Genomic DNA, 20591 nt, shown 5'->3' on the forward strand with positions numbered 1-20591 from the left:
AATACTAAACATTTTAAACACTTTCATACTTTATAACGGGTGTTTTCTGTAATTGAAATTAAGCTAAAATAAATGAAAACTTGAAACAAACAGTTTTTGTACCAACAGTTAGCCTTGGCAACTAACTGAAGTTGAAGTACTAAAATTAATAAAACTAAAAATGCAATAAAATTAAAGCTAAATATAAAAAAGTTTTCAAAAGCAAAAGCACATAAAATTATTAAAACAAATTAAAATTAAAATGAAAACTGATCAGCTAATTAAAATATTAATAAATGCTACTAAAATAAATTAAGATGTTTTTCAGTTTCCTGCCAAAAAACATTTCCCAGTCCAGTCTGTCAAACCAAAGTCATGTCCTCAGTGAGCAGTGCCATTTATGTGTTAGTTTTTAACACACAGTTTTAATCTCACTACAACCGTCTGGGTTAGTACATGGTGCTTTGTGTTAGTGAGGAGTCGGGTGGCAAAGCCTGGGTCTGTGGTCATGTGACAGGAGACCTCCAGTTTCAGTTTGTAGCAGGGGTTCACTCTGTTAGGTGGAACAGCACTCTGTGCTCGAAGCCAACACACGTGCGCACATTCACACACAACACAAACACAGAGATACTTGTACAGTCTTCTCTTACACACATATACATCTTTCCTACCAAGCACACATCCCCCAACAAGACACTATGTAACCTGTAGTTTGCTGTATGTCAGTAAAATAGTAAAATCTTCTAATGGAGAGCTGAACTTTGCATGTTTCAGACAAATACTTCCCTTCCTAAAATCATATTTTCACAGCTACTATAGATGTAAATGATCTATGTAAGTAAATTAATTAATATGCATTAGAGGAAATTATCATCAACAATAGTGGCATTACAGAAGACAAATTTGTTATGGTATATTTGCTTGCCACTTGGGTTTTTGTAATTGTTTTTTTGTAGTTGTGCCAAATCTTAACTTAACTGCTTCATACAATCAGATGAAGGAAATCTAGGGCATGAGCATGCGCAACTAAATATACAATTTCAGGCTAAATATATCTTATATTTTTTATTATGATTAATTAGAAGACTCGCTAGGAAATGTGCAGTTTTGCACACTCCTACTTCCTTATATTTGTCTCCACCCCCAACAAACATAAACACATACACTTTCCCATGCAAACACAAACAGAATCACACACTCTCTGACTCACGCAATCTGGGTTTCCATGTGGATATTCTGCCAAACTGGTTGTATGGCTCTGATGACGCAATGGGAAGAGAACACAGAACAGGGTCACTGGCTGACGAAAAGAGCAGCTGACAGCTGTCCATTAGGCCCGCCTATCCCGATACACGCACAGGCGGTCTCATCACACCCTGCCACCGGGCCGCAACCGCACAAAGCACAATGTGCCTTTCTCTCACTAGTCCAAGGCATTTCCTCAATGTAATGAAGATCATCTGTCCTCTTTCAAGAAAAGCTCAATTCCTTATGCTATACTGGCTACATAATAGGGGAAAGTTTTATGACTTTGTTCAGCAGGTAAAATGTCTGGTCTTACCCGTATTGCGCATGGGTGGAGCAGAAGTTGGGGTGAAGCCACCGTTCGACTGTTCGTTGGTTTCTCCAAAGTCAATTACAGGCTTGGGCTTGGGCATATACTCTTTACGAGGACGTGACTGAGCATCTTTCATCCTGGTTGGTTAAACAGGAGTCATTTATTGTCCAGAACAAACACACATGCTGTGCAAGGACACATGCTCACATACACACCTGTCTCTGAGTTTGTCAGAAAGTTCGTCCAGGATCTGAACAGCCTGTCTGTGGTACTGCAACTGAGACTCAACCAGTGATGACAGCTGGCTCACCTGCTCAATCTGCACAGGAGCACACACACATATATTAAATATATAAAGATATATTTATTTGTCACTTATTCATATCCACGCTTACAGTCACACTGGGCAACCACAACAACCTTCATTAACAAATAGTCAAAAATAGTTAATGAGTAATTCCTGAGGCCTTGAGTTCACACAAGTCTCACTAGACTGCTGAATTTAGACTGGGGCCTCTGCTAGCGGTTCACACTAAACGTTTACTACCGTTTAAAAATGAACCATACAGTATCTTCAGTGTATTACTTTATATCTAGAGCTTGATGAGTTTAAAATGGTCTTTCCATAGAGTGCACTTGCCAATGTTTATTCCCTCATCAAGTTACAGTCATTTTGAACCAACAGATGGCGCTCTGACATCTCCATAAATCAGAGATAAAAGCTGCAGCCAAGAAGCAAGAGGATTTTTATCGTTTTGGCTGCACTACAGCTTTACTGGATTACCTACCTCTCTTGACCCCACTGATGGGCTGGAGTTAAAAAAGGACAGGAAATTTTCATCTTCAATCCTGCTAATTCTAAAGTGACAGTTTTTGCCAAAATTTTTTAAAAATGAGAAAGTTGATTTGGTATAAAATCAGTAAGGCAATGTGTTACAGAAAAACACTGAATTATTCAGTGCTGCTAATAGGATTAGAACAATCCCCAGGACACACAAAAGCACAAAAACACACTGAATGAAGCATCAAGCTGTAAGATGGTAAATCCTTACATCAGTTTCCAGAAGGTTGTACATGCTGATCTCAGCCACCTCCTTAGATTCATGAAACTTCTCCAGCGCCTGCCTGACCTCTTCATCTGGAATTTTCCCCTGACGTTTCTTCTTATAGTCAAAATCCAGCCTGCGTCCTTCGAGCTTTTTCAAATGGTGCTGAGAAAGAGGGAAACTCTTTCAATAGAACTGGTGTGGAATAGACCACATTAAATCATAGCAAAGGAAATGAACTCTAAATATAAAATCTATTCCTCAAGAAGCACAAGGAGTACTTTATTTTACAGAGGATATTACTGGACAAATCCTGATAAATAAAATTAAAGTGCAGATTTTCACTTCTTGTAAGTAGTCAAGCACATTTGATCTGCAAAGTCAGAAAAAAATGTGCAAAAATTGTATCTATCTAGGGGTACAACACCTTGCCACTGGAGCAGGGACAACGTTGTACATTATCTACCCCTAAAATGTGCATATTATTACCTTAGAGTAGTAATATGTAGCCTTAAGTTATAACTATGAACCTTTCATGGGTATTGCTCCAGTGACAAGCTGAAAGATACATTTTTTTCTGAGAGTGTGGGTAACACATAAAAACAGTTTCAATTAAATAAGTATCTTTATGTGCATGTGTGAGACAGAGAGCTAAAGCAAACCTGTATCTCTCTTAGGTCCTTATCACACAGGCCTTGTAAAGGGTCGATGAAATTCTGTTTGACATCAATGTCCAAAGAATCCTTAACCTCTGCTAGCCTCTTCATACTTTCACCAACATCAACTAGAGCACCACCTACAGACACAAATGTGGTTGTTATGTACATTTGGTAAGCTGGAGAACTGAACAAAATCAGTGAAGTTTTAAAAGCTGCACTCATTTTGTAAACCCACCAAAGTTTGTGTCCTCTCCGAGTTCTCTGCCATACTTTCCCATGCATTCTCCCAGCAACCCCTCGGCCTGTGGATAACCTGGACTCTTCACCTGTCCTCTGATCTTAGACATAGTGTTTAACATAGAGAGCTTTGCACGAGATGCTGTGTGAGACAGACAGACGAGAGAAATGAATGAAAAAGTCACAGAGAGACGTTTGACAATTATGACCAATTGACCCTTCGCTAAGCCACGCCTGAAAACCGCCACAGGCCAATCGTGGTTTAGCAACCGTTACTAGGCACAGGAGGTCTGTCAAGCTTTCGAGCAAGGGAACATGCCGAAGCGTTGTGCCTATGGATTGTGTTAACCTGATACCGGGTATCCTAAAAGTTTGGACGGGGTGATGGAATTTTTTTCCCTTCCCGAAACCTAAAACCCAAGGGGAGAAATGCCGGTGTTATGACAATTTGTGCTACCCTGTCAGATTTTGCTACCTCCCATTGAAACAGTAGGTAACGTTAGAAAAATCTGAAAAATGCTAACGTTACCCATCAGATTGTGCTTCCAGCGTGATATTAACGTGGTCTATGGCTTCATTAACATCTACACCAGCCCCAACACTAAACCTACCCTTACAATAATGCATATACCGTAATTTTGTGTTATTTATCATGACAACAATGATGTAATATTGATGTATGCATATGAAGTAAGCCCGGGTAGGACAATCTGACGAGTAGGTTAGCTAGCTAGCTAACTCAGCACATCATTGCTTGGAAATAATGACGGTTCTTTGTTCAAAAAGCATATATTTGAACGTGAAATAAAATGATTAAAGGCAAGATGGAGTTAAGTTAGCCTGGCGTGCTAAATATAAGTGGGAGAATGTTATCATTGCAAAGTGGTCAGGCTAACGTCTTGTGTTTATTCCACAAGATTTATGGATAAGCTGTTTGATTTATAATTATTAGATTATTTTCACAACCTGCTGTGGATGAACAAAGCTTTTCCTCAATAAATTGTGTGTTTCCCATTTGAATGGTCAGCGTATGAGGCGGCTGCTGCTCGCGCTGGGAGCTTTAGCTTCCATTTTGATCAAATTACTTTCTAATTGGTTGCATATTATGTTGTGGATATATCCCTTGAATGCATACTGCAGTCCCTTTTGTCTTCCTCTCTCAGATATTTCACCTGTTCGCCAAAAATGACTAATTATCTCCTTGGAAATGTCTGACACCGGTGCTTACATACTGTAAATGACTTGCCAGACGCAAAAGCTTGACAGGCGTAGCAACAGTAACTAAGGAGGGCGGGGCTTAGCGAAGGGTCCATTGTGTTTTGACAGATAAAAATGTGTACTAATCTTAAACAAACAGCAAGCTAAATAAAAGCTCCAGAGATGTCTTTGGTATTACCTGGATTGGGCTGCAGGTACTCTGATGTTTTAGAGATGACTTCTACCACAGCTTTATTTGTCACATCTACTTTCTACAGAAACACAGGGGAGGTCAATGCACAGAGAACACATGTACAAGCAACACTACAAGCAAGACACAACCAACACAGAATAAACATGTTTTAAATGTTTTATAACATGTAACAATAAGAACAGGTTAATTAACCAATGTCTAAAACTAAAATAACATTACGCTGCACTCTGGAAAGTTTCTGACTCTTGATTCTCATCCCAGCATTCCGTGGTCAAATATGTTGGTATAACAATGCTAAAAAGTACATTTGACAGTTGTCTAAGGAAATCTCCTTGAAATGGCTTTCGTAACACTGTGAGTCTCTTTCTTCTCACATCATAAGACCATTTCAACAAATCAATATTTCATGTTCATTTATTTATTTATCAGGTAAGCATCTGTGAAAAGAAGGATAATATAGACTCAACTGGTCATTATTTCAAAATAATCCCCTTCAGGATAGTACATGTCCTCAGGCTTATTTTGCAATGTTGGCCAGCAGACTGTACTTTATGTCTTCTTTAACAGAGTTTCTGTATTGAATATCCATACATAAGATCAGGCTACTGTTCTTTAAAGGGTTAGTTCACCCAAAAATAAAATTTCTGTCATTAATTACTCACCCTCATGTTGTTCCACACCCGCAAGACCACAAATTATCTTCAGAACACAAATTAAGATATTTTTGATGAAATCCGAAAGTTTTTTTTGTCCCCCATAGAAAGCAACATAATTACCACATTCCAAGTCCAGAAAAGTAGTAAAAACTTCATTAAAATAGTCAACATGACTACAGTGGTTCAACATGAAAGGATTTCATGCATTCTGACTTATTTACACTGTTAAAGAGATGGATTCTCTTGCTAAACATGGCCAAAGTTTCAAAAAATGAGTTGGACCGTATGACAGAGTATTTCTGTGCCAAATACACTCCTTCAGAGTTCGTACAAGTTTCAGAAGCTTTACGAATCTTTTGTTTTAAATCAGTGGTTCGGAGCGTGAATCACTGCTAAAGTCACGCCCCCCAGTGAAATTTCGAAACACTTATGATGTAACGAAGCCTCGTTTACTGAAATCACGTGACTTTGGCAGTTTGATACATGCTCCGAACCACTGATTCGAAACAAAAGATCCATAAAGCTTTGAAGCTTTTTGAAATCGTCTGAAAAATCAAAATTATTTTATCTTGAAATCAAATTATTTTGTTTTTTGGTGCACAAAAAGTATTCTCGTCGCTTCATAACATTACGGTTGAACCACTGTAGTCAGATGAACTGTTTTAAATATGTCTTTAGTAACTTTCTGGCCATCTGAAAGTGTTAATTATCTTGCTGGCAATGGAGGCCTCACTCAGCCATCGGGAAAAAATATTAATTTGTGTTCCAAAGATGAACGAAGGACTTACGGGTGTGAAACGACATGAGGGTGAGTAATAAATGACAGAATTTTCATTTTTGGGTGAACTAACCCTTTACACACATTTGTTTAGATGACCATCGATAGCTTCGCTACACAAAAGCTGCGCATGTTCGTGACTCTTTAGCTTTGCCCACGGCACGCCTCCAGGAGCTTGGCTGTTTTCGGAAAAACTCGGTACAATATCTGTCTTACTGTGTGTGTAATATGTACCCTTTAATGTTATGAAGCGACAATACCTTTTGTGCGCAAAAACAAAACAAAAATAATGATTTTCTCTTCTCTCCTGTCATTCTCCTATGCTGTTTGGAATGGCATGAGGGTGAGTAATTAATGATGGAAATTAAATTTTTGGGTGAAATGAACTAACCCTTTAAGTCATCTTTATTTGCTAGTATTCTATTAAACCATCTACTAAAATATGTAATTACAGAAGAACTGAATGAAGATCTGTGAAGCTATTCAAGAGTTTAGTGTCAGAACAAAGTTAAACGTATATCATTGAGCAGTGTTTTCAGGAGACCTGATGACACCACTCATGTTTAGAGGAAAGAATTATTAAAGTCAGATTTCAGCCTAAGACACTGCATTAAATAAACATTTCATACAGTCCTGGATCACTACAGCCACACCACTTTCACTTTGTAAATGAAAAAAACTTTCCAGAAAAACACAGGTGGTGTCGAAAACCTCACTGATGGATGTGTGGGACAGAGGTTGAGGCTCTGAATCACTTTATGTGTTTAAATCAATGTTTTTCACTGTTGGCTGTGGTGTGGGAAAACACTCTCCACTTACTCTCTCCAGGTCCTTGAACTCCTCGTCCAGTTTAGTTCCCTCAGCACCGCCAACCTTCTCACTCACCATCTGACAGAGAGAGATAAGCCCTTTTTAAACCAGTATGACTATATTAAAATTGGAGCTGAATGATACTAGATAAATTGAGAATGACCATTTTGCTTTTGCCTTTGCTTTTTAAAGGAACACTCCACTTTTTTTGAAAATAGGCTCATTTTCCAACTCCCCTAGAGTTAAACAGTTGAGTTTTACCGTTTTCGAATCCATTCAGCCGATCTCCGGTTCTGGCGGTACCACTTTTAGCATAGCTTAGCATAGTTCATTGAATCTGATTAGACCGTTAGCATCGCGCTTAAAAATGACCAAAGAGTTTTGATATTTTTCCTATTTAAAACTTGACTCTTCTGTAGTTAAATCGTGTACTAAGACCGACAGAAAATGAAAAGTTGCGATTTTCTAGGCTGATATGGCTAGGAACTATACTCTCATTCAGGCGTAATAATCAAGGAACTTTGCTGCCGTTCCATGGCTGCAGCAGTGCAATGATATTACGCAGCGTCTCTCACATACGTCTCCATGGTTGCAAGGCACGTTCCCTGTGCAAGCAGGCGCTCACGGGCGCTGCGTAATATCATTGCACTGCTGCAGCCATGATACGGCAGCAAAGTTCCTTGATTATTATGCCTGAATGAGAGTATAGTTCCTAGCCATATCAGCCTAGAAAATCACAACTTTTTATTTTCCGTCGGTCTTAGTACACGATTTAACTACAGAAGAGTCAAGTTTTAAATAGGAAAAATATCAAATCTCTTTGGTCATTTTTAAGCGCGATGCTAACGGTCTAATCATATTCAATGAACTATGCTAAGCTATGCTAAAAGTGGTACCGCCAGAACCGGAGATTGGCTGAATGGATTCGAAAACGGTAAAACTCAACTGTTTAACTCTAGGGGAGTTGGAAAATGAGCCTATTTTCAAAAAAAGTGGAGTGTTCCTTTAAATAGAGATCACGATTCTGAACAGACAACTAAACAAAATAACATTCAAGTGAATTCCACTTTCCCTCCACCTCTGTATTCCTCACAACATATAAACTGCAGAAAATGGCTAACTTTCACAAGGAACTCATTTTAGCACTGTACACATGCAAATCCAATTAGCCCTCCCTCCAACTCATTTCTTTCGTGCTCACTTGGCAGGGATCATTTTTCCTTCTGTACTTCCATAGCTTTCATTCTTAATACTTTAAATAGCTCCAATACTACCATTTATTCTTAGAAAATTACTGTGAATATTATACAGCATATCATGGATTACTTGACTACATCAAAAACACCAGTGGTATTAAACTAAAACAAAAAAGCTCTGAGTGAACCTGCGCCTGCCACAACAGTTGTTATTCTCGGGACTTGTAACACATGTTGCTCATCCCACTCGGTGTTTATGTCCTGAGCATGCAACAGAGAAGCAAAGACAGTGATCGTGCAACTGTTGAAACAAGGCCACATGTTAAATTTCAGTCCTCACTAACATGTGTTGTTCATTTTATTGCTGTTCTTGACCCTAACTGGAGTAAGCATACATTTCCACATGGAAAACGCTGGATGTTTGTCATATCACGTCATATGAACATTAATCATGAACACATGTCAATTTATGGTGGTAAGTTACAACGCTGAGAAGTTCATTTTGTGTTTTGGCTATTTCTATGGCTGTGTTAAACATTATTTATCTATAACCACCTGTTTCCTTGAGTTTTTCTCTTACTCTATATTGTAAGCATTTTCTACAGACTAAACATGGACATCTAGTTTGTGAACAACACACTCCAAATGGTCCTATCAAGATTTAAAAAGACATTCTCAAAACCATTAAAAATACACTATGGGAGGTTCTTGCAACATCTGCTATAAAGATTACAGCAGACAACTCTTTAAGACTTCTCTTGCTGATAGAGGAAAAAAAAGGTTTCAATGCAATTAAAATGTTTTATACTATGGCAGTCTATTGATTTAATCACATCTGTAATTTAAATGTAATAATCACAATTATTTGCAAAATATTTGCAAATTAAGATAATTCAAAGACATGCCATTATTGTGGCAGAAAAAAAAATTAATAGATATAACACACAGGGCCTTTAGAAGTCAATAAATTGTTGCTTTCACATCATTAAGTCTGCAATATTTTTAAAATGTTAGTGTAGTAGTGTATATATGCAGATTGATGTCTTATAAAAAAAAAATAACAAATGAATGTGTTAACACCACCACCATGCACAAGAGAAATCATGAACCACTCGATACAATTGTATCAAAATGAATAACAGTTATTTTAAGCCAAAGACATCAGCACAAGAACACTCCATTACAACCATGTTTGACATGCAGGTGTCGGCTTGCAGTGACCTTTTCACTCCTCTATATCCTTCAAGCATGTTTGCATATTTGTGCAATTCAGTTTGTTTGGCAGACCAGGGCACAAAGAAAACTAATTAATAATTAACCAGTGTTTTGTGGGAAGTCAACCGGCATGTCTAAATGTCTCCAATATGTTGAGATGGTAAAGACACTGGATAGAGTTAACGCTATAAACTAGGTGGAAAACATGATACGGCTTAGATTAAGGCCAAAGATAAAGACTGACGTGTTCAAGTTCCCATCAATTTAACATTCAAATGGCGGCAATATTATCAGTGCTACCTTTCTATTTAAAAACTACTTAAAATACAACTTTGTTAACAATCTTGTAGTAATAAGGGAATTAATATACAATACTAGATTTACTGATACCTTTTGAATTGATACCTTTAATAAAGGCCGTCTGAAGTGAGGCATTGCATTTTTGTAAAAAAAAAAAAAAAAAAAAATCCATATTTATCAAGTTATGATGTAAAATATCTGGCTTCCAGCAGATTGCCTTCCATATTCAACTTACAAATAGAAAAAGTGTAAACTGGCATCGCGTCACTGAAGCTTTTCCCGCAAGCTGAATATGGCAGGCGTAGGATGTAGCGTAAGTTTTTTGAACAGTAAGAGTTTTACACTTTCTTCCTGAGAAGAATAATTGTCTTCATAACTTGTTAAATATGTATTATTTATTTACACAAATGCATCGCTTTGCTTCAGAAGGCCTTTATTAACCCCCCGGAGCCATGTAAAATATATTTATGATGGATGGATGTGGATGGAAGCACTTTCAGCAGCTCATATTCGTTAGTCCCGCTCACTGCCATTATAAAGCTCGGATGCATCAGAATATTTTATTAAAATATCTCTGATTGTGATTGTCAGAAAGATGAAAGTCATTTACACCTAGGATTAGCTTGGGCTAATTTTCATTTGAAAGTGAACTAATCCTTTAACGTAATTTATGTCACACAGTTAGATTATCTTAGAAGTCAGGAGTTTATCACACTGATGGCGCAAGAACCATAGACTGTAAAAAAAGATGGACGACGCGACACCGCTTCCTTCCATTGTATTGAACTGAAGCCAAAACGGACGCCTCTGGGCGCTGACACGTTACGCAAAAATGTCAACAAAAAAAAAACAAAAAAAAATTGGAACCTGGGCATGCGCAGAAAGACTCGTCAGTGGAGCCCGGAGGCGGAGTCGCGGTATCAAACTTCCGCCCAGACGGCTGTGTCATCATTGATGTATTTTAAATAGGCCATATAAATTATACGCAATTTAAAATTCTACCTATAAAATAATAGGCCATTCTGTTTCTAGAGCAATGATATTTTTGAAATAGCAAATTCAGTAGATGAACTCAATATAATATGCCTCTAGAAACTCTAAAATGTCAGAAACTGTCCAGCCATTTTAAATAAAATGTTTAAACTAACGTTACAGGAGATCAATTGCTGTAGACAGTACTCTAATTAGAGTAGGCTATCATTAGTTTTATCCTGCTAATTATTATTTTATACCCATAAAAATAATTATAACTGCCAGATAACGATCACCTGCTTTTTTTTTCATCATGGCTAACGTTAGGCAGTTATCTTAACTAATAACGTTTATTAATTAGCTTATGAAGCCCACAGTTAACGTTACCGAGAAAAGCTCAGATATCCGTCAGATCCTGTAGGTCAGTTAGTACAGTTTACTGCTGAACAGCTCATTTTGTCGGTGTGAAATAACACAGGAACTGAAAATTAATAGTTATTTATTTATCTTCAATCTCCCCTCGAAGCTCCGACAGTCCTCAGAGAAGCTGTCAATCAACTGTGAGTCATGACGACACGCCCCGTTTCTATAGCACCAAATTGCTAGCTAAAATCAAACTTATCACAAAAACGAACAATTGAATATAAATCAGCGTGATAACTACCTTAAATGACCAAAACCATCTTTCGGAAAATTTTATTTGAAGCATAATTTATTTTTATGTTTTAACTTAAGTCTCATTCGTCTGCATTGAGTGGGCGGGGTTTATGACCTGTACTGCATCCAGCCTCCAGGGGGCGATCAAAGAGCACGCAGCTTCACTTTTCAGGACGTATGAGGCACACCCGGCAAGAACCTGTAACCCTGGTAGGTGAAAATTTCTATTCTAACCCTTTACCCCTATTTCGCTTCTCTGTTTGCAATCAGATCATTTTAATTCGTTAAACTCCGGGAAAGTTCAGTCCAATAATCCAGTAAGCGAATTCTTTCAAACAATGCAGTCTAACATAGTTCAAAATGTAATTTATTCCAAATCTGAATTTTCAGCAGTCATTAGTCTTGAGCGTAACATGATCCTTCAGAAATCAATTAATTTCTGAAGGATCATGTGACGCTTAAGACTAATGACTGCTGAAAATTCAGATTTTTTTTTTTTTTCAAGATTCTTTGATGAATGGAAAGTTCAAAATAACAACATTTATTCGAAATATACTTTTTTTTAATAACAATGTAAAAGTCACTTTGATCAATTTAATGCACCCCAAGCCTCATCTGATGCATACTACAGAAAATGTATGATCAAAAAATTCAGAGAGACACCAGAAGACCATATGTTCTGTCATGATCTCAATCGGACACTCCTGCAATGAAACTGTGCAGCTCAGTGAGCTGGCAACATGACTATGTATATTTACGAGTGAAAGAGGCCTTATCAACAGGTAAAGAGATAATACAGAGGCTCAGCTCTGTCACACAATGCTGATAAAGAATGCAAAGTACTTCTAACTTTGACACAAATACACATACACACAAACAGCCAGCCACATAGCCAAAGCAGACCCAGCAGACGAAGACTGAAACCAAGACCACACTTCATAGATAATGCTGTGCTTGTGAGTCTAATGAAGAGAAGAATGCATGACTGAGAGTCAACTGCTACAGAGACAACACAGAAATTTCAGAACTATCCCTCTAACACAATCCTCCTCACACAACAAAAATGTCAAGTAAATGTGTTCCTAGGTAGACACCTGCTTAAAGTGGTGGATCTGCTTTTTCTGTTAAATAAATACTTTATTCAATCTAGTATTAGATCGGCCCTTCGGGCATTTGGAGTGGCTTGGGACTCTCATTTACCTATTCGCCCATTGCGCAAACTAATCCTTCCTTCTGAGAAATCTCCCTCTTCTGTTTCAGTTATTTATCTGTCTCTTCTTAAGCATTCATACAAACCCTAATCTATTACAACTGTTTGGGCCAAGGATCTTAATGAGGATGTACATGTTTTATTTTCGGATAAGGTATAGGGGGTGTTTAAGCTGTCTTCAAAGAAACCCAATCATCAAATGATACACTGGAAATTCCTACATAGGGTTTACTTGACTCCTATGAAACGTTTCTACATTAATCTATCCTCCTCTCCTAAGTGTAATCTCTGTTTTCAAGGATCTCTAGGCACGTACTTGAACTTCTTTTGGGATTGTCCCTCTCTCTCATCTTTTTGGACCCAGGTCTCACCGGACTTATCATATCTGTTGGGTACTGATATATGTTTTACTCCACGCCAATGCAGTGGTGCAGAAATTACCACCTTTATATAACTGGCATCATCCCGCTATTGCTGCAATCTCATGTGAGGTTGCTGGAAAGGAGGGATTATTGTCCCACCCTTGCGGTGTACATCATCGGTAAGGTCAATGCGAGGTGGAGGGAAGGTTAAAGGGGTCATATGATGCTTTTTTAAATGTTTTCTATTTGTGTTTTTAGGGATTTATACATATTCTATATACAGGGTATCTGCAGATATTAACAAGTTAAATTTAAGACTTAAGACCTTTTTAATACCACCTCACATGAAATTTAAGACCAAATCTGTGATGGAAACACACACATTATATATATGTGATCAGCTAGAGCCACATCCCGGCACCTTTCTTTTAAAAAAAATATATTTTATCACATTAAAAGATATGTCATATATTGTAATAATACATACTATTGTTCTGTAAAAATAAAAAGCAGCATTTAATAATCATGATAATAATTAATTTAATATAATATATTAAATGTATAAATAGAATTGTTATTATTAAAGTACCTGCAAAATGTTTGGAAACAACTATTGATTTTAAAATAATTCCCTTCTGCTCACCAGGGCTACATTTATTTGAGCAAAAATACAGTAAAAACAGCGACATTGTGAAATATTCTTACAAATAAAAAGTTTTCTATACTTTATAAAAATTATTTTATAAAATGTAATTTATTCCTGTGATCATTTTCAACATCATTACAGTGTCACATGATACTTCAGAAATCATTACAATTTGATTTGATGCTCAAGAAACATTTGTGATTATTATCAGTGTTGAAAACAGTTGTGCTTCTTCATATTTTTGTGGAAATGGTGATATTTGTTAGTTTTCTTTTAAGTTCAATGCAATGTTCAACAGCATTTATTTGAATTATATACGATTCTGATGACTAATAATGCGTTCCCAAATGCAAATTTAAACGTCACAAACAAAGAAGCATTTACAGTTAAATCGAAAATGAAAACACAGCACTGCTACAGCAAGCATGCAGCGCGTCAGACTATTATGTAGGATAATTACATCACAGCCGTTGCAAATTATATATTTAATACCACCATTCATAAAAAAGTTCCCGAACACGTTTCCGCGTTGATTGTACTCGCATTTGGCGTGTTGACCCATTTTAACTCTTTTAGGGACCATTCATGTCGCGTCTAAAAACGCATGGAAAACGTGTCGGCGCCATGTGTGTGGACCATTCCGTCGGTGACGTACGAGAAAACATAAAACATAACATACATAAAACATTTTTGCGGTAATGCAACGAAAAATATTTAAGACCTATCGAATCTGAATTTAAGACATTTTAAGACTTTTTAAGGCCTTTTATTAGGAAAAGTATATTTAAGACTTTTTAAGACTTTTTAAGGACCCGCGGATACCCTGTATATAACAAAAAACACTGATCCAGACCTGCCTAAAACGCTTTGTTCGAAGTCCAGATATTACTTCCTCAAATGTCTATGTCACAATGTGAAATATTAGGAAAACGCCCGCGCAAAGAAGGAAGATGTGGCTTCAGGGAACTGCTCTCATGTCGTGGAGATGTTGGCATGAAATGTTGTAGGGCTAGTCAAGGGTATCCCTATTGTAGGGCTACCCTCGACTAGAGACTTTTCTAGTCGACTAGTAGTAGTTCAAGACATTAGTCGACTAATCACATATTTATATTAATGAGTCAAAAATCGTAAGAATGAGCCTTTATTTGCCTATATATAATACATAGCTTTGACTGTTGTGATCCCATTGGACTTGCCTGAATCATAATAAAGCAGTGTTCACCAGAGGAGAACTGGCCCCCGAGGTTTTTTCTCCATTTTAACACCTGTTTGCCACCTGATGTCACCTGTTGGAGTTTGCCGCTGTCGCCTTTGGCTTGCTTAGTTGGGGACACTTGACATTTGATATTCAACAGTTTTGATCTGCCTGCATTGACACCATTGTATGCGAACTGAACTGAGCTGAGCTGGATGATGACATCACTGTTTACTCCAGTGCTGATATAAATTAACTAAATTAATAACTAACTATTGATTCTTACATTGGAATTAATCAATACTGAATTTACTTAAGGATATGGACACGATTTTCTTTAAGAGCTGCTGTGCAGCCAAAATTATATACCAGTTATCACTGTAAAGCTGCTTTGACACAATCTGCATTGTAAAAAGTGCTATATAAATAAAGGTGACTTGACTTGACATAGCCTAATCCGTAGGGCTGGGTATCGTTAAAAAATTTTCGATACCGAGACGATACCGATACCTTGACTTCGATACCGATACCTGAACGATACTTTTTTCGATACCGATTTTATAAAATCTGTTTTAATATTACATTACCTCAAAAAAATCTTTGGTTTTATATTTTAACTTTGTTGACTTTTTTTCAGACTCAAAGACTCATCTCCTGAGCCACTGCAGTGAATAAAAAAGCACAAATGAACAAAATTTACCCAACACAATAAATCAGTGCAAATAGTTTAAATAAAGTTTAGTTTTCAGTGCAAATATTCAGTATGTGAGGCTATTTTTAAATCACTCAGCAATTGTTGTTCTTCAAATAATTAATTATTATTAATAAGATCAAAGCGGAAGAGTGACGCACGTTCGTTACGTCTTACTGTGAGATGAGAGTTCTGTGTCTTTATTAAAATCAACACATTAATGATTCATCTCTCATCCACCCGCCATTAATTGGAATGGGTTTTTTTGGCCCGACCCGCGGATTATCCGCAGTATGGCAGTATCAGGAGGATGCTGATACTCCTTTTTACTCCCCGGCTCCATTCTGAGGTACCGAAATTTGGTACCGAATGACAAGAGGCAATTCGATTGGTACCTAAAAAGTATCGAGTTCGGTACCCAGCCCTACTAATCAGCACTCAAGCGCACACATGAAGCTTACCACAGTGCACTGGCAAACGTAATGATTAGGAGTGTGTCATGAAAAAAAACAAAAGGCGACTGTTTAAACCTTTTAATAATTTAATGATAATGTTTTCTGTGTTTTCAGATGCAGAGATTAAGTCAACTATGCTGCCTCGTCATCTATGCACTAGTGGATGCACCTATATATTCGTGTTTCATATGGATTACATAATCTGAGAATATTAATTTTCCATTTGAATTGGTTTGTTTAAAAGCAGATTTTTTAGGATTTCTATAGATATATTTCTTGTGTCTGTGAGGCAAGTATATACGCTGAATTTCTGCTCAAGTTCACAGAGATCGAGACGGCGCATCCTGATTGTTTTCATTATTTCAGAAAAGCATGTTTTGCTGTTATTGTGAGCTTACAGAAATAAAAATAGACCCTTTAGTGTTTGCATTACTCTTATCTGTGTGACCAAAATGATGGAGTATTTTAAGTTAAATGCAAGTGATCGCACCGTCACCTGTATGTCATGCAGTAAGAGCAGATATGCACCTAATAATATGGATGCATGGATATGCCTAATAATAGCACACATATCCATGGGCTATCAATAGGCTAACAGCGAGCAATAAGCCATATTTGAAGTTGATGAATGATAGGTGAAGGTTTGCATTTCTTGCCGTTAACGTTCTTTCCCTCACAGACTGTGTGACTTCACCACTTCCAGTGAAGTTTTTTCACTGCGACTAACCGATTAATAAAATCTTGGTCAACCAAGCCTCTTCTAGTCTTGTCAAATGGAGTGATATAGTAAGGATGGGGGCGTTGTATTGCTATACCAAGTTTAAAAAAACAGACACTCTTCTGCATATTTTAACACACTGTAACCTCTAATTAGGTCTAAATGCGCCCATAAAGTGACGCTGACTATTAATGAAGGCTGTCAAAAATATTAAATATGGCAATGTCTGTAAGTTAGGATAAGACCGACAATAAAAAACACAAAGCAAGCAGTTTAGAACTCTACCAAGGCATGACATTAAAAAATAGCACGATTTATCTTAAATATTCCGAAACAGTCAAATAAGCTAGCATGAAAAACAAGAATTGTCGATTTTGGTTTCATGCCATTTTTTTTCATGAATAAAAATAAATAAATAAATCATTTAAAAAGATTTGCATGGATAAATAATTTCATATAAACATTGCAATATTCTTTTTTTAAAGTCCATTTTGATTTCATGATGACTATATCAATAGGGAAGAAAACATAAAAAAACAGATTTGTCCAAATAAAGCTTTTTTCAAGTTTTAGAAATGTATATGTCCCTGTCCAATGTTCACTGCAGCAAGCACATCAGATTCTCTAGAAAGGCTATGCTATGATAAGAAGTGTTATCTATCATATTAGTCATTCTTATTCTTACAGTTTTAGTGTGTTCTACTAATGATTACCTTCTGAAAACAAGGCTGCAGAATTCTGCTCAGAAACAAGCAAAATGCAAAACATTTCCTGGTGTGTACATAAAAAAAAACACAATCTCAAAGTAGCTCAAACTGTTCTACGGAGAGCACACCGAGAGGAAGACCGGACTGAGGGTGTGACTGGTGTCGGAGTTTGTCTTTTGGCAGGGTGTCCGGCCTATGTCAAGTATTGATTACTGTGGAATGCTGGCATGAGTTCTCTGCAGCACTGCAGTCCAATAAAAAGAGCAGGCGAAAGTACCCCAACCCCCATTAGAGTTGCATGATTCATACTCCGCTTCTCAGGCCCAAACACTGGCCATTTTCCTCTGCCCAGCTGTACTCCTCCACTCATGTAGACCCCCCACTGGGGATCTAAGCATGTTCCTGACAGGAAATTGGTCAACCGATTGTCCCTTCCTGCTGAGAGCAGCGAACAGGGACAGAGATGCTCTGCTTCCCCTACATCTGTGACCATGTGCCCTAAGGAAAACACAACTGTTGGCAACGAGAAACTAACAAATTAACAAAAACACATTAAGTCTTGAGTTAATTACATTATGAACCACAGACAAAGAACCTCCTCAACACCACCAGAACGCGAGAGCAGCCAAAATCAAAGAGAGGTTTTCCTGATAACACATTTGATTGTCTTCAGAGGCTCAAAGTGAGACTTTTTGCACATTTAAAGCCAACACAGTGCCGGCTGCGAGCCCACACTCATGTTACGTTTCACTTTTGCCATTCCCAACATAATAACAAGACAATATTTAGCTAAACTAGATGGACAAGCTTTAGTAAAGCTTTTCTGGTCAGTTATATTGAATCTAAATTTTCTGAGTTTTTGCTGTTATGCAGTACACTTTCATGCTCTCTTCATAATATATTGCATGGACACCAAATTAGTCAGTTTTCTTTTACCATTTAACATCACATTTATATGATAATAGGGGAGAATTTTAAGTAATTTCTCTACTGTGATCAAGCTGATACTTTGAACCTCTAACATGAGAAAAATGTACATAAAATATTTCAGGTGTTTCTTCATTCTCTCCTTGCTATAATCAAATCATATCAAACAAAACGTGTTCTTGTTAGTAGTTTTTTATTTGATAATTCTTTTATAGTTTTCTGTGTTCTCATTTTCACTTCTCATCCTATTAAAGTGTTGTAATATCACATTAATTTAATAAACACCATTTCGTTAACGACATTACATCTAATATTTTCTAACAAAAGTAAAGAAAAATTATAATGTGATTAACTCTAAGATGTTTTGTAGTACTGCTTTTGTTCTTCCTATAAAACACTCAATCCTGTTTGACAAAATTACAGAGACTGGCATAATATTATCTAAACTTTTAATTCCTCGCTGATAAACTATTGCTTGTTATTTTCATCCTGTTAGGAATTCTCATAATTTCTCAATTTTTCAGTCTGCGAATTGCAAATAAGTAATAATTAATACAGCTGAAGAACCCGAGCTTGACCAAAACATATTTTTGAAACCTTGTCATACACTTTTATAGTTATACTTTCCATACTTATTAGAATAATCAAATATGCAATATATTGTATTTGCATATTTCATTTTAAAAGAGCTTAAAAAAGGTACTGCATAGCAGGAATGACCCAAATGGTGTTTGTTTAATCACATGCAGGTTTCTTTAACCCACTGACAAGTTACATGGCTGACTTTTGCTCATTGTAAAAGGAAAGCCAGTGCGACAGTGTCACATTTTCCAAATACATATTGCCAGCATAAAGTTTGAACCATAGAAACGAGAGAGCTACAAACACAAAATCCATAGAGGACGTGATTGTCCAACAGATGCCAATAAAGGGAAATGCGGTAATCTTGGGTAAACCTGATGCTGCAGTATATTCTTAGTGTATTTCTAGGCAGAATTTACATATACATGTAGATATTTTAAATAACCCCGTTTAATGAGTAGATCATAAGCATATGCTCAGTGCAAAATCGTTCATTTTACTGCAGTAAACGTGGCAAATGGAGTGATATAGTAAGGATGGGGGCGTTGTATTGCAATACCAAGCTAAAAGAAAACAGACACTCTTCTGCATATTTTAACACATTGTAACCTCTAATTAGGTTTAAATGCGCCCATAAAGTGACGCTGACTATTTATGAAAGCTGTCAAAAAATTAAATATGACAATGATTGTAAGTTAGGATAAGACAGACAATAAAAAACACAAAGCAAGCGGTTTGTAACTCTACAAAGGCATGACATTAAACAATAGCACGATTTATCTTTGTAAATCTTGAGAAACGGTTAAATACAGCAAGGAGAAAAACACACAAACCACTTTTAAAGTGCAGAATAGCGGGCTGAAGTTTAGCGCAGCGTTAGCAGGCTAAGCTAGCTGGCACAGCACTGCGGTTCAATGGAAGAAAACAACAGAAAAAAGTAACTCTCAAACCTGGCTGGCTTTGTAAAACTGCTTCTTTAAGCCCGCCACGGACATCTTCAAGGCGTAATTCCCTTTTCTCGACGAAAAAAAGACTTGTAAAGTAGGTATAATACTGACACAACAGTGTGACAAAAGTCAACGGTCGCTGAGTGAAATATAAAACTCAAGTCCTCAGATAAACGATAAACGACACCCACTCCACAAACAAATATTCCAGGTGGCTGTTGGGAAAGGTTTGATCAAGTTATGATATTAATTGTTCTTCTGGTGGTTTTCTACTAAAATGTGACTTTAATACGGTTAATAGTCCATCCACCGCATTTGTAAGTCTTGAGAAACTAGCGGTTTCCTGCGCAACGCAAGCACATTCCTAGCGCGAGCGGAGAAGGGACTGGAAAAGGGAAGGGGACCGCAGCGCCTACTACCGCTCAGGACATGTACTGCATCCATAACTCAAGGGCTGCTATTGACCAGATGATGGAGCCAGACGTCTATTTTAGTAGAGTTCTACAAAAAGGCTGATAGTTTATTATTAAAAAACTATGCTAAGACGATCTTGTGCTTTCTGAGCACAGCATTTTTTCCTTTGAACTAATGCAATTATAAACATATGTACACTACTGTTCAAAAGTTTGGGGTTCTATTTTAAAAGTTCTAGTTGAACGTTCTTGAAAGTGTCTTGT

The 20591-nt window shown here is 37.1% G+C and overlaps 1 protein-coding gene across 7 annotated transcripts in view; it reads right to left on the bottom strand.

The window, feature by feature from the left end:
* Positions 1 to 20275, bottom strand: part of sh3gl1b (SH3-domain GRB2-like 1b) — a 28024-nt gene extending 7749 nt beyond the window's left edge. For 4 of the 7 annotated variants that reach the window (XR_010895959.1, XR_010895958.1, XR_010895957.1 and 1 more), the window contains exons 1-9: positions 19918 to 20275; positions 7144 to 7212; positions 4876 to 4948; positions 3478 to 3621; positions 3246 to 3379; positions 2590 to 2748; positions 1753 to 1856; positions 1541 to 1674; positions 1190 to 1237 (exon numbers count right to left, since the gene is read on the bottom strand). Coding sequence is in view for 1 of the 7 variants with exons in the window: in XM_067394673.1 (XP_067250774.1) it covers positions 1190 to 1237; positions 1541 to 1674; positions 1753 to 1856; positions 2590 to 2748; positions 3246 to 3379; positions 3478 to 3621; positions 4876 to 4948; positions 7144 to 7212; positions 19918 to 19962 (910 nt within the window). In the remaining 6 variants the exon portion in view is untranslated. The remainder of the gene's footprint in view (positions 1 to 1189; positions 1238 to 1540; positions 1675 to 1752; positions 1857 to 2589; positions 2749 to 3245; positions 3380 to 3477; positions 3622 to 4875; positions 4949 to 7143; positions 7213 to 19917) is intronic. The other 3 variants (XR_010895961.1, XR_010895960.1, XR_010895962.1) reach the window with 2 other exon arrangements.
* Positions 20276 to 20591: the final 316 nt, after the last annotated feature.

The sequence above is a fragment of the Chanodichthys erythropterus genome, chromosome 9 (assembly GCF_024489055.1).
Source record: "Chanodichthys erythropterus isolate Z2021 chromosome 9, ASM2448905v1, whole genome shotgun sequence".
NCBI lineage: Eukaryota > Metazoa > Chordata > Actinopteri > Cypriniformes > Xenocyprididae > Chanodichthys > Chanodichthys erythropterus.